General features: G+C 31.4%; 1 protein-coding gene across 4 annotated transcripts in view; it reads right to left on the reverse strand.

Moving 5' to 3' along the window:
* LOC111156516 (SPARC/osteonectin, cwcv and kazal like domains proteoglycan 3) overlaps positions 1 to 12622 on the reverse strand; it is a 476005-nt gene that overhangs the window by 42007 nt on the left and 421376 nt on the right. For 3 of the 4 annotated variants that reach the window (XM_022517490.1, XM_022517474.1, XM_022517464.1), the window contains one exon: positions 8638 to 8757. The exons of the other annotated variant lie outside the window; for it this stretch is intronic. In XM_022517490.1, the coding sequence (XP_022373198.1) occupies positions 8638 to 8757 (120 nt within the window). The remainder of the gene's footprint in view (positions 1 to 8637; positions 8758 to 12622) is intronic. 4 annotated transcript variants of the gene reach the window in all.

Below are 12622 nucleotides of genomic sequence, written 5' to 3' on the forward strand. Positions count from 1 at the left end.
TTCCCAAGTCCCTTTAGTGTAAGATTAGGTTGTGTATTTGAGACTTTTCTTGCTTCTTTAGGAAGACCTGTAAGACCTGCCTTTGTCGCATCCCAAAGGTTTTATACTGTTGTGTTTTCATTTTCATTTGCTTCCATGTATTTTTTAACTCTTCCTTAATTTCCTGGATAACCCACTCATTCTTAGTAGGAATTGCTGTAACCTCCATGTATTTGTGATCTTTCCAGTTTTTTTCTTGTGGTGGAATTCAAATTTCATAGCATTCAAATATACATGGTATGATCTCAATCTTTTTGTACCAGTAGAGGCCTGATTTATGACCCAGTATGTAATCTATTCTGGAGAATGTTCCATGTGTACTCAAAAAGAATGTGTATTCTGCTGTTTTAGGATGAAATGCTCTGAATATATCTGGTAAGTCCATCTGATTCAGTGTGTCATTCAAAGCTCTTGTTACCTTGTTAGTCTTCTGCTTAGATGATCTGTCCATTGCTGTTAGTGGGGTATTAAATTCCCCTATTATCATATTACTATCAATGAATTTGTTTGTTTCTTTGTTATTAATTGATTTATATATTTGGCTGCTCGCATGTTAGGGGCATATTCATAATTGTTAGATCTTCTTGTTGGATAGACCCCTTTAGTATGATATAGTGTCTATAGTGTCCTTCTTCATCTCTTATTATAGTCTTTGGTTTAAAATCTAGTTTGTCTGGTATAAGTATGGGTACTCCAGCTTTCTTTTGATGATGTGATACTCTATGTAGAAAACCTGAAAGATTCCAGCAAAAACTTGCTAGAACTGATATAAGAATTCAGCAAAGTCTCAGTATATAAAATCAATGCACAGAAGTCTGTTGCATTTCTGTACACCAATAATGAAACAAAAGAGAGAGAAACCAAGGAATCAATGCTGTGAACAATTCCACCAAAAATATAAGATACCTAAGAGTAAACCTAACCAAACATGTATACTTGGAAAACTATAGAATCCTAATGAAAGAAATAAAGAGACAACGAAATGGAAAAAATGTTCCATGCTCATAGATTAGAAGAACAAATATTATTAAATTATATATCCTACTGAAAGCAATCTACACATTCAGTGCAGTCCTTATCAAAATAACACCAGCATTTTTTACAGAGCTGGAATAAATAATTCTAACATTTGTATGGAACTCAAAAAGACCCTGAATAGTCACAATAATGTTGAAAAAGAAAACCAAAACTGGGGACATCACAGTTCCATTCTTCAAGCTGTAATCATCATGACAATATGGTACTGGCACAAAAACAGACACACAGATCAATGGAACAGAATAGAGAACCCAGAAATAAACCCTCAACTATGTGGTCAACTATCTTAACCTTAATTCTTAGGAAAGAATATCCAATGGAAAAAAGAAAGTCTCTTCAACAAATGGTGTTGGGAAAATTGGGTGAAATTGGCATTAAGGAGGGCACTTTCTTGTAATGAGCACTGGGTGTTATATGTAAATAATGAATCATTAAATTCTATCCCTAAAACTAATAATACACTTTATGTTAACTAACTTGAATTTAAATAAAACCTAAAAAAAAAAAGCTTTTCTTTTTTGATTTGACATGTTTGCAGATCTTGAGGTTGAAGCATTTTCATACTGCAATAGACTTTATTATTATTATTATTAACATATGATGTATTATTTTCCCCAGGGGTACAGGTCTGTGAATTATCAGGCTTACACATTTCACAGCACTCACCATAACATATACCCTTTCCAATGTCCATAATCCAGCCACCTTATTACCACCCCCCACCCCCAGCAATCCTCAGTTTGTTTCATGAAATTAAGAGTGAATAACCTTTCTTTACTTAATCTGGACTTGCATTTATTTGACATTTTATGGTGCTGTGGCTTGAAGTGCTGAATACCCCTAGGATCCCACTGTCTTCAGGTACTCATGGAGGCTCCTCATATATTTTGTGTCCTTCCTGGCTAGGAAAACATGGTAAGTCACAATTTCCAACCCAGAGCCATGAGATAATTATTATGTTACTGTAAGTTATATTGATTCTGTTAAGCAGTGCTTTTCTCTGTTAGTTTCTGTTTGAGTGAGAATCTTCTTAAACTGAAGACTTCTTGGCTTTTCTTGAATGGGGATTTAAACCCTGACTCTTTCTGTTGAGTAGGACTCTTACTGCCATTCTTTCCTTCCAATATCTCTACAAATGGCAAAATTTCTTTAAAGATAATTGGACACTACAATGAAGTTTTGCAAAACTTGGGATCTCCTTACAATGGTGCGTTTAAGAACTCTGCCTTCCCATCAGTTCTTGTTCTTCCTCCACCTTGTGTTGTTTTGTTTTGTTTTATCACTTTCAACCTTTCTTTCAGTTCCCTAAAATCTTTTCATCTGTCTTCACTCAACACCCTTACCCTTTTTTTCTTTCTTTTCCCTCATGCCAAAGTCTTTCTTCATTTAGTCCAGATTTGTATTTATTTGACTTTTTTTTTTCAATAGTGGTGAGACTTGGAGTGCTAACATCCTTTGGATCCCATGGTCTTCACCCTGGTATTCATGAAGGCTTTTCTCTTCTTAGTTGTATCCCTCAACCTCCAGCTACCACTCAAACTTTAGGACTCTGCCTCATCAGGGGCTTTCAAGGGATCCAGAGACTCCAAGAGCAACCATGTGAAGCCAAAAGAATTCATTGGAAATAGGCTACACATTATGTCTTCTGAGATGGGCTTTGGAAAAGCCCAAATGGACAACTGAACTCTCCTCAGTCCCTCAAGCAAAATTTCATCCACAGTTTCCATAAGAGTACATATCAGAATGAAAACAATGTTAAAGGCCTCTTCTCTAAATATCAGTAGAGCATCAATTCTCATATTTAACTACATAACCACAACTTATTTCGTCCTCCATAAACATAATCTTTATAAAAATGTAAATGTGAGGCAAGGATGAGAGACAGTTCTTTGATATAAACCAGTGAGTTTACATTTCTATGCTTGTACATGACTGACGACTAAAATATAACAACTTTAAACTCGACTTGTGTGTGTATGTGCATGTGTATGCATGAATGTGCAGGGATGTGTGTGTGTGTGTGTGTGTGTGTGTGTGTGTGTATTTTCCCCTATCTTCAGAGGGTATTACCAAATTAGATTATGAAGTCTCTTAAGAAATTTCTATTGTGATTGGCTTAGGAATAATAAGTGTTTATATAAATTACTTATTACTAAAATTTTTAGAAATAAAAAAATGACCTCCTAATAAACTTAATGTTTTAAAAAGACCATTTCTTCAATAAATGATGTTGGGAAAACTATAAAACTGCATACAAAAGAATGAAACTGGACCACATTTAACATCATGTACAAAAAATAAACTCAAATGGGTTAAAGACCTGAAACCATGAAATCTGAAAATCCTAGAGGACAACATAAGGAGTAATTTCTGTGACATTATCCATAACAACATTTTCTAGATATGTCTCCTAAGGCATGAAAAACAAAGGTGAGAAATAAATTATTGAGACTACATCAAAATAAAAAGCTTTTGCAAAGCAAAGGAAACCATCAACAAAAACGTGACCTACTGAATTGGAGAAGATATTTGCAAATGACATATCTCATAGGGGGCTAATATCCAAAATATATAAAGAACTTATATACTCTACACCAAATAAAACAAGCACCTTGATTAACAAATGGGCAAAGGACATGAATAGATGTTTTTTTTTTCCCAAAGAAGACATACAGATGGCCATAGAGACATGAAAGATGCTCAACATCACGCATCATCAAGGAAATGCAAATCAAAACCACAATGAGATATCACCTCACACCTGTAAGTATAGCTAAAATAAAAAAGACAAGAAACAACAAGTATTGATGAGAATGTATAGAAAAAGAACACTTGTACACTGTTGGTAAGAATGTAAATTGCTACCATCATTGTGGAAAACAGTATGGACATTCCTCAAAAAATTAAAAACAAAAATACCACATGATCCAATAATTTAACTATAAAGTATTTACCCAAAGTAAGCAAAATACCAGTTCAAAGAGATATATGCACCCCTATGTTTGTTGCAGCGTTATTTACAATAGCCAAGATATGGGAGCAACCTGTGTTCATCAATAGATGAAAAGATAAGGAAAATGTGTGAGAGAGAGATATATATGTGTGTGTATATATATATATATATATATAATATTATATATTAGTGTATATAAAATACAAACACACATTTTTATTATATTTGGACATGTTTGCCCTAAATTTATATAGGTATACTGATTGAATAAATTACTATTATATCTACTAGATGTTTAAGATTATAAAAAATATCTGTTTTAACGTATTAAAATATTTTCTAACAAGTTAAATCCTTACTATGATAAATTCTATGTCAACAGTAATTGTTTATAAAAGCCAACTTGAAATTTAAAAATATTTTCAAAATCATTTCATAAGTTAAAATCTTTGACTCATGCTAAATTAATGTATATTCATTAAATATCCAGATCACTTCTAAAAAAGATAAAGCATGTTTTTAAATTTTTGAAATTTTTGCTTCTAGTGTTTACAATTCAAATGAATTTTATAGTTCAAGTTTTACATATTTGGGTCTGTTAATAAATATGTTCATTTTTATTGATTAAAAAGCTACATATAAAAAATGAGTATTATTATAAAAAGTATAAAATACATATTTACAAATTCTGTTCATCTACAGCAAAATACTAATGCATAAGAGTTTAAAATATCTAACTCATAGTTTTCTATATAAAATAAAAATTACTATAATTTAAAATTATATCTATATAAGTAATACTTTACTAGGAAAAATAATGATATAAGCAACTTGATATTAAAGATATGCAAGATATGACTTTGCTAAAAAGCATATTTTAACCTAAAATAAAATGACTCATTATTCCAAAAACATCTGACAAAATCTATATAATACAAAAAATTACAAAAGGATCCCTCAATTTTTTGTCACGGTCAGCATTCATTGATATTTGAAAGGTTTATTATATAAGATTTTTAAAATTAGTACCAAATATTATACAGATACAAAACTAAAATTTGTCTTTCTTTTAAAATGACAACACTTTCTTAGATTATTGGTATGTTCTTAATAAGAAATTGTGAAAATAAGATTTTCTTTGTCTTCTGGGTAATCTCCTAAATGGCAAACATTCTGTGTTTTATCAGAATATTTTTCTGTGCTTTATGTTGACTTTATTATTATACCTTGATTATAAAAAAAATCACAAGTTTTCCCACTGTCATATTGAAAACTCAAAGTTCAAATACAGTTGCTTACAAGAAAGACATTTAAACCTAAGTAATAAAGAAAAATTGGCAATGAAATGTTCACAAGTATATCAAGCAAGTGTAATAAAATTAAATGTAGAATTGATAATATTACTATGAGATTAGGTGAAATCTGTGCAGAAAAAAGCAGTAAGTAGAATATAATGTAATAAAATAATGTGATATGAAGTATAATTTATTAATGGTTAGAACAGAAATAAATCTATACATTCTAAAAAATAGAGTAGAAACACATATCAACCCCCCCAAAATACTAGAAGGAATTATTAAATACAATTATAATGGAATCCATTAATATACCTTTCTTAGAATTAAACATGTAAGTTGACATAACTAGTGGTTTTACATGTGTTTCATGCATGTGTGCTATTTTATTTTTGCTATGTACTAAACTGTGTCCTCCCAAAATTCATATGATGAAGCCCTATCCCCCAATTTCATGGCATTTGGAAATGGAGCCTTTGAGCGGTAGTTAGGTCATGAAGGTACAAGCTACATGGGAGGATTGGTGCTCTAATAAGAGACCCTAGAGAGATCGCTCTCTGAGTGCCATAGGAAAAGATGTCTGCCTACAAACAGGAAAATAACCTTCACCAGGAATCCAATCTAGCAGCACCATGACATAGGACTTCCCAGCCTCCAGAATTTGAGAAATGTCTATTGTTTAATCCATCTAGTCTATAGTATTTTAGTAGAGTAGCCTGAGCTGAAAGAGTCATTTTATTTTGTTTTGCTGTATAAAAGTTTCCCCCACTAATATTTTGTGTTCAAATTCACTCCTAATTAAGGGAATTAAAATTAGATTAACAATGAATTATGATAGCATGCTCACCAGAATGGAAAAGTTAAAAGGAATGGTAATATTTTTGCTGTCATGGATTAAGACAAAAGTTAACTTTCATGTTTTGCTGTTAGAAACTAGTAATACCTTAAGATTTTTGCAAAGCAGCCTGTAACATCTATCATAATTTACCATTTGAAATGCATGTACATTTTGACCCATCACTTCCACTTCTTAGAAATAAAAGCATAACAGTCACTGCATAATTGGTTATCGTGGAGAAAATAATGGAATTATAAACAAATTATAAACAAAAACAATCATTCTTAGGAAAAAACTGATTGATTAAATTGTGTTATATCCAGATAATGTAGTATTTTGATTGCTTCTTTGTTTCTTCCATTCATTAATATTTCTCATTTTTATTTAGGAGTATTATGTGTCAAACAATTCTGTATTTTGATAATATAGTGGTAAATAAAGATCTCTGACTTCACTAAGTTCATAATCATCCAGTATGTGTGAGGTGGGGGAAGGGAGGGAGGGAGAGAGAGAAAGAGAGAGTATAAACCAAATTAACAAGTAGATTTTTACTATAGTAGGTAGTGTAAAATGTTATGAAAGAAAAATGAAAATAGAAATGAAATAAGAAATATAATATTATGGGTTGGTTTACAAATTAAATATGATGGAGTCAGAAAAGAACGCACTCAAATGATGTGTAGATCTGAGAAATTGAGGGAATTAGCCATTTTTCTTCTAGTGATTTGTCTTGCCTGTTTTAATAGATTACTTCTCTTTGGGAATTTACTCCTAATTAGTCTCTAACCTTACAAGTAGTATAAATAATCCTTTACCCAGTTTTTCATTTACTTTCCAATGATATTCAACTACCTCAGTGTTTCTTGTAAATAACCCACTATATTGAGAATGCCTCATTTCTGGAAAAAAAGAAGCTGGAAAGGGAAATGATATTTATGAATATGTACAATTAACTAAGCAATATGGTGAATGTAGTACAAGCTCTCCTTTTATCCATCTCCAAATATGGGGGCAATCACTAGTCTAAACTTAAGATCAAAGGAGAAATTTGAGATCAAGAAATTTAAAAAAAAAGAGTAAAAAAAAATATTCAAGTATGGGAATTGGTAGGATAGTGTAGACATGAATTTTAAAAGATCAATATGCTAAGATCTGGAAGAAATTTTATCCTACCTCAGATATTGTTGCTTTATGAATACAAGGCCAAATATACTCTATTGTTTCTATTAAATGAGATTAGTCATTTTACTTACACTCACAGCATCCAAAAAATTAACATCTACCAAAAATGTAATCAATAATTCCAAAGACAAACCTAAGAAACACTCCTAAAGAGCAGGGACAGTGCAATAATTTTTTTCTGACATTCATAAGAAGAAACCTTTACACGTAGGCATCACACATCCAAAGATAATTATTATGTCTATCAGTGATAGCTGAATTAGTTTAATTAAAAAGAATTATTAAATTATTTAAGGACATATATAAGATTCATAAATATAAAAGTTTGGGATTATAGAAAATTTCTTGATGAGAAGAAAAAAAAAGTGAGATATTTTGGGAAATACAGGTTATAGATAACCATGCCCATCTATGAAATGATTTTGTGAGAAAGTGGTATTTGAGGATTGCAAGGTAGAGTGAATGGGTCATGTCACAAATGAGCAAAGAAGGGAACACTTGGGACTTTGTCAACTACAAGAGGCTGCTTCTAATTACTATACTGCCACCACTTCTTGTATTTTAGAGAAAATACTTCAATCTTTGAAAGCTCCTCAAATTAAGCTTATATTTCAATATCTTTGTTTTACATGTGTTAAATGTGTATTTTTTTATAAATGAAAAAACATAAAATGAAAAGTTCATAAAATTTTCATGACAAGTGTTTTACTTCAATTGCCATTTTCTACTTCTAAGGAATTAGAAAACACTCTGAGGAAATTATACAGATGATAAAAGAATAATATAATCTTCATAAGGCTCTTATTTTCTTCTTTTTTTATGAATTTAATTTGCACTGTGCCCTTGAAAGCATCCTTTTTGTCTACTGGCTTTGCTAGATCAAAGTAGAAATATCTGCAAATCCATCATGGAAAGGGTAACCTGTGGAGGAATGGGGGCTAATTGTGTCTGTAAAATCTCAAGTACTCTATTAATCTTACCTTTATTTCCTGTATTGTTTTATTCTTTCCCACTGCTATCAAAACACTGAAAAATATTCCTATACTTTCACTTCAACTGCAACTTAATGTCTCTGAGGGACTATTTCTTTTTTTAACCAATCAGAGCTGTCACAAATGTTTTATTTCCTTGCAAAATACTATGAGTGTGTTTGGAAGTAGACACAATGTTCTGATTTTTGTTCAGCACCTAAACAAAGAATAAATTTTGAAATATATGCTTCGATTTAAGTGATTCACTGAAAATAAAATCCCATATCAAAGACAAGGGCACACGAAATTTAGAAATCTTACTGCTTCTCTCGGGCCTCAGTAGTGCTTTTGTCTTCTTGTTTTGGCTTCCGCTTTCATGAAGGGCCTTGAACCAGTCCCGCAATCTATTTGCCACTTCCCTGAACTCCAGGTCACTGCATGCTGAAAACAAAGAGAAATGACACAAATCTTGAATAATAATAGCATAATGCCAATGCTGGTTCTCACATTATTCAAAGAACTGAAAAGTAACAATAATAAAAAATGCAATACAATTTTAAGTATGTTTCAGCTTTTGAAAAAGGAAAAATAAATATGTTTCAAATATAACTAGATGTAAGATGATGATAACGTTTTGTTCAATAAAGGAAAATTACTAGTGAAATTCTACTTCTACTCCTCATCGGAATATACCACTTGATGGAATGTTCTTATTGTTAATATCACATACATTCAGTCATACTATTTGTGCACTGAACACTTTTGTTATGGTAAGAAGGTAGATGATCTGGGGAAAAAAATGGTTGAAAATCCAAAATGAATATTTACATACTTATTATTGACCATAGCTATTATATGCTATGATTTTGTAAATCTGCATTAGTATATTAAATCCACATAAGAATTATCAATTATAAATATATGCTGTCTCTATTTGCTTTAACCCTATATATATATTTTTAAGCATAGAAAAGGAAAAGCTTTCTTTTGAACATGAGGAATGATTGTAAAATATTTAAGAAAATAATATAAATTTCTCTTTTAAGAAAGGTGTTAGTAACTTTGACATTTGGAACTTAAATTAATTCCTCTTTTTAAAAACTATTGTTACCTACCAATAATTATATTCTCTAGAATAGTCTCTACCATAAAGAGTAGTCGAATATATTTTATATATTTATGTGTTCATGTGTGAGAGATCAATGTTAAAATGTGGTATGTCAAATTTAGTCATTTGTTGACAAAATATTTTAAAAATATAAGGAATACTTATTTCCAACGTTTGGAGGGCATCATTACCGTAGGGCTAATTCTTCTGCATGCAGCATATATGCAATTTCTTGAACTGGTAAGTACTCTTTAATAGTACTCTTGTTCATTTTGTTAAAAAAAAATAACTTACATGCAGATTTATAAATGTTACATTACATTTAATACAAACTACATTTTATCACTATGTATTATACATAACATATATAATAAATATAGTAAATATAATGCAATATAATTTAAGATCACTTCCTAATACTAAAGGGAATCAAATTTGATTAATAAGACCTTCCAAGTACTCAGTAGGGTGGCTGGTCCATACCAGCAAAGTGTTCTGATATTTTAGAACAGTAGAGGCAATAAAAGATTCCACAAGTTGTCACGGGGAAGAGTACCAGAAGTTGTCATGTGCAAAGCATAAGGAATCAGGATGTTTTCATTTTTTCATTAGCAACACTGGCAATCAGAAAGACAACTGAGAAATTGCTTCGTATTTTAAACTGAGAATTTTATGTCCAGAAAAATCATGTGAGTGAATAAGCTAAAGGGATATTTTAATATACAAGATTAAAAAAAAAAAAAAACCTAACCACCCCACCCCATAAGTCTCTTTAGGAAGCTCCTGGGAGATGTGATACAGCAGAAAGAGAACTAAGAAAGAGGATGGCTGAGGAAATAAAAGATTTAAGAGAGACGTGAAAGTAATTTTTAGGATGAGGTTAAAGAGTAATCCAAGAATGCATGTTGTGAGCCAAATGTGGAGGCAAACGGTAGTAGATTTGAAAATCCTTGTTCGAGGACAGAGCAATGTACAGAATTCATCACTATTCATCCATCCAGGGAAAACAATGAGCTATAGTGAAAGTCCCAGAAAACATCATTTTTACTGATAAGATCTACAATGGCTGAGACTGAGGGATAAGGCAATACATAGTGTGCTCCTAGTATGAATATTTACAGTGTAGCCCAGTATCTGTGTTTATACAAACATCTAGGCAAGAGTCTTCTAATGCTATAAACTGTTATGCTATAGAATACAAAAGTCCACTTGAAAAAAAGGAATTCTACATACACATATATACATCACATGTCTCTGGAAGGATATATATAAAGTGAATAAGAGTAATTATCTCTAATTTGAGGAACTGGATGAATATAGGAAAGTGATATGAGAGAGTCTTATTTTTACCATTCATTTTTCCTTTTTGAGTTGTGTGCTATCCACCTTATTAATATTCACAAATAAATTTAAAATTAAAATTTCTTTCAAAAATTTACCATGCATTTACCCCCAACCTAGTAATTCCTTTTCTTAAAAATGATCATACAGCATACTACATATACACCAACTAATTTAAGTTGTACAAATATGATTTATTCAGCACTTTTATAACAGCAAGTATGTTCACAACAAAACTGTCCCTCAGCTGTGGCCTGGTGAGATTAGTCAGGTATATCCATCCAATGAAGGCTGTATAAGTTATTAATAAAGTTTAGAAGCTTATTATGTACTGATATAGACTTCAACTCACAATATAGCTTTTGGCGAAAAAAAAAGATAAGAAGGAAAGAATGTGTTAAGTATGCTTTCATTCGATAAAAAGGCGGGGGGAATGCATTTGTTTACATATCCTTAAAATATCTCTGGAAATACACATAAGAGATTGAAACATTGTCACCTCTGCAATGAGAATTGGGTGGGAAGAGGATATTAATTGCCCAGAGATATCAATATATGTACATTTATACTCTTAAGAGTTAAAGCATTTTTTTCTTTTTAGAGTTAAGGCATAGGAGTGCCTGGGTGGCTCAGTGGATTGGGCCTCTGCTTTCGGCTCAGGTCATGGTCTCAGGGTCCTGGGATGGAGCCCCACATCGGACTCTCTGCTCAGCAGGGAGCCTGTTTCCTCCTCTGTCTCTCAGTGCCTCTCTGCCTACTTGTGATCTCTCTCTGCATCAAATAAATAAATAAAATCTTAAAAAAAAAAAAGAGTTAAGGCACGTTAATGCATTACCTATTTTAAACAAATGAACACTTAAAAATGAATTTTAGTTTTTTATTTCCTTGATCCATCTTATTCTTTTCCCCAAAACCACAACCAGCAAAAAGCAAAATTTTATCCAATAAAATATCTGCTGAAGAATGATTAAGTCTGTTGAACAGATTGGCACATATTTTCTTTTCTTGTGTTAGTAAATACAGCATTTATTATATCATTAATATAGTGTTAGTACATATTTTTAAAAATTTACCCAAATATGAACATTATATATATTTATTGTGTGTCACACACATCTTAGCTTAAGTTTCAATACAAGTTTGTGCATTTACTGTAATTAAATATTTTAGGAATTAAGAATCTTGCTGTAATAATTATAATAATGATGATAATAACAGCTAATAATGCATACTAACTGTTATAATTATATACATTAACATGTTTAATCCTTATAGAAACTCTATGAAGATTAAACTAATATTATACCCATTTAAGTGTTAGGAAATTGAGGCATTGAGAGCTGTAGAATTAATTTGCCTGAAGTCAGACAGGTAAGTGGCAAAGCCAAGTTATGAATTAAAAAACATGGAATTCAGAGTCCAGTAACAAATCCATAATAAAAACAGCAAAACAAGAAAGTAGTACACTCCAACCTAGGCCAAACAAGTCAAGCATTGCTTCACTCAAAGCTTATACATTTCCATTTCAATAAGTTATGATGGCAGTGATGTGAGATGAACATCACTGCAAAGATACATATTATTAGCAGAACTCATTTTTAGAAGACAATAACACAAAACCTATATAAATATGTCTCTCAACTTTAAAGGAACCATGTATCCTCAAGTCCAATTTTTAATGGCAAACAACATCACAGAGATCTTACTGAACAATAAGTTACAGTTTATGCTACCACATATTCTGCAGTAGTTAACAAGAACCCTGACTGGAGGTAACTCAGTGATGCTTGCCTTTTCTTCTTCTCCTTCTTCTTCTTCTTCTTCTTCTTCTTCTTCTTCTTCTTCTTCTTCTTCTTC

Source organism: Enhydra lutris, unplaced genomic scaffold (genome assembly GCF_002288905.1).
Source record: "Enhydra lutris kenyoni isolate GAN:26980312 unplaced genomic scaffold, ASM228890v2 scaffoldscaffold3, whole genome shotgun sequence".
Lineage (NCBI taxonomy): Eukaryota > Metazoa > Chordata > Mammalia > Carnivora > Mustelidae > Enhydra > Enhydra lutris.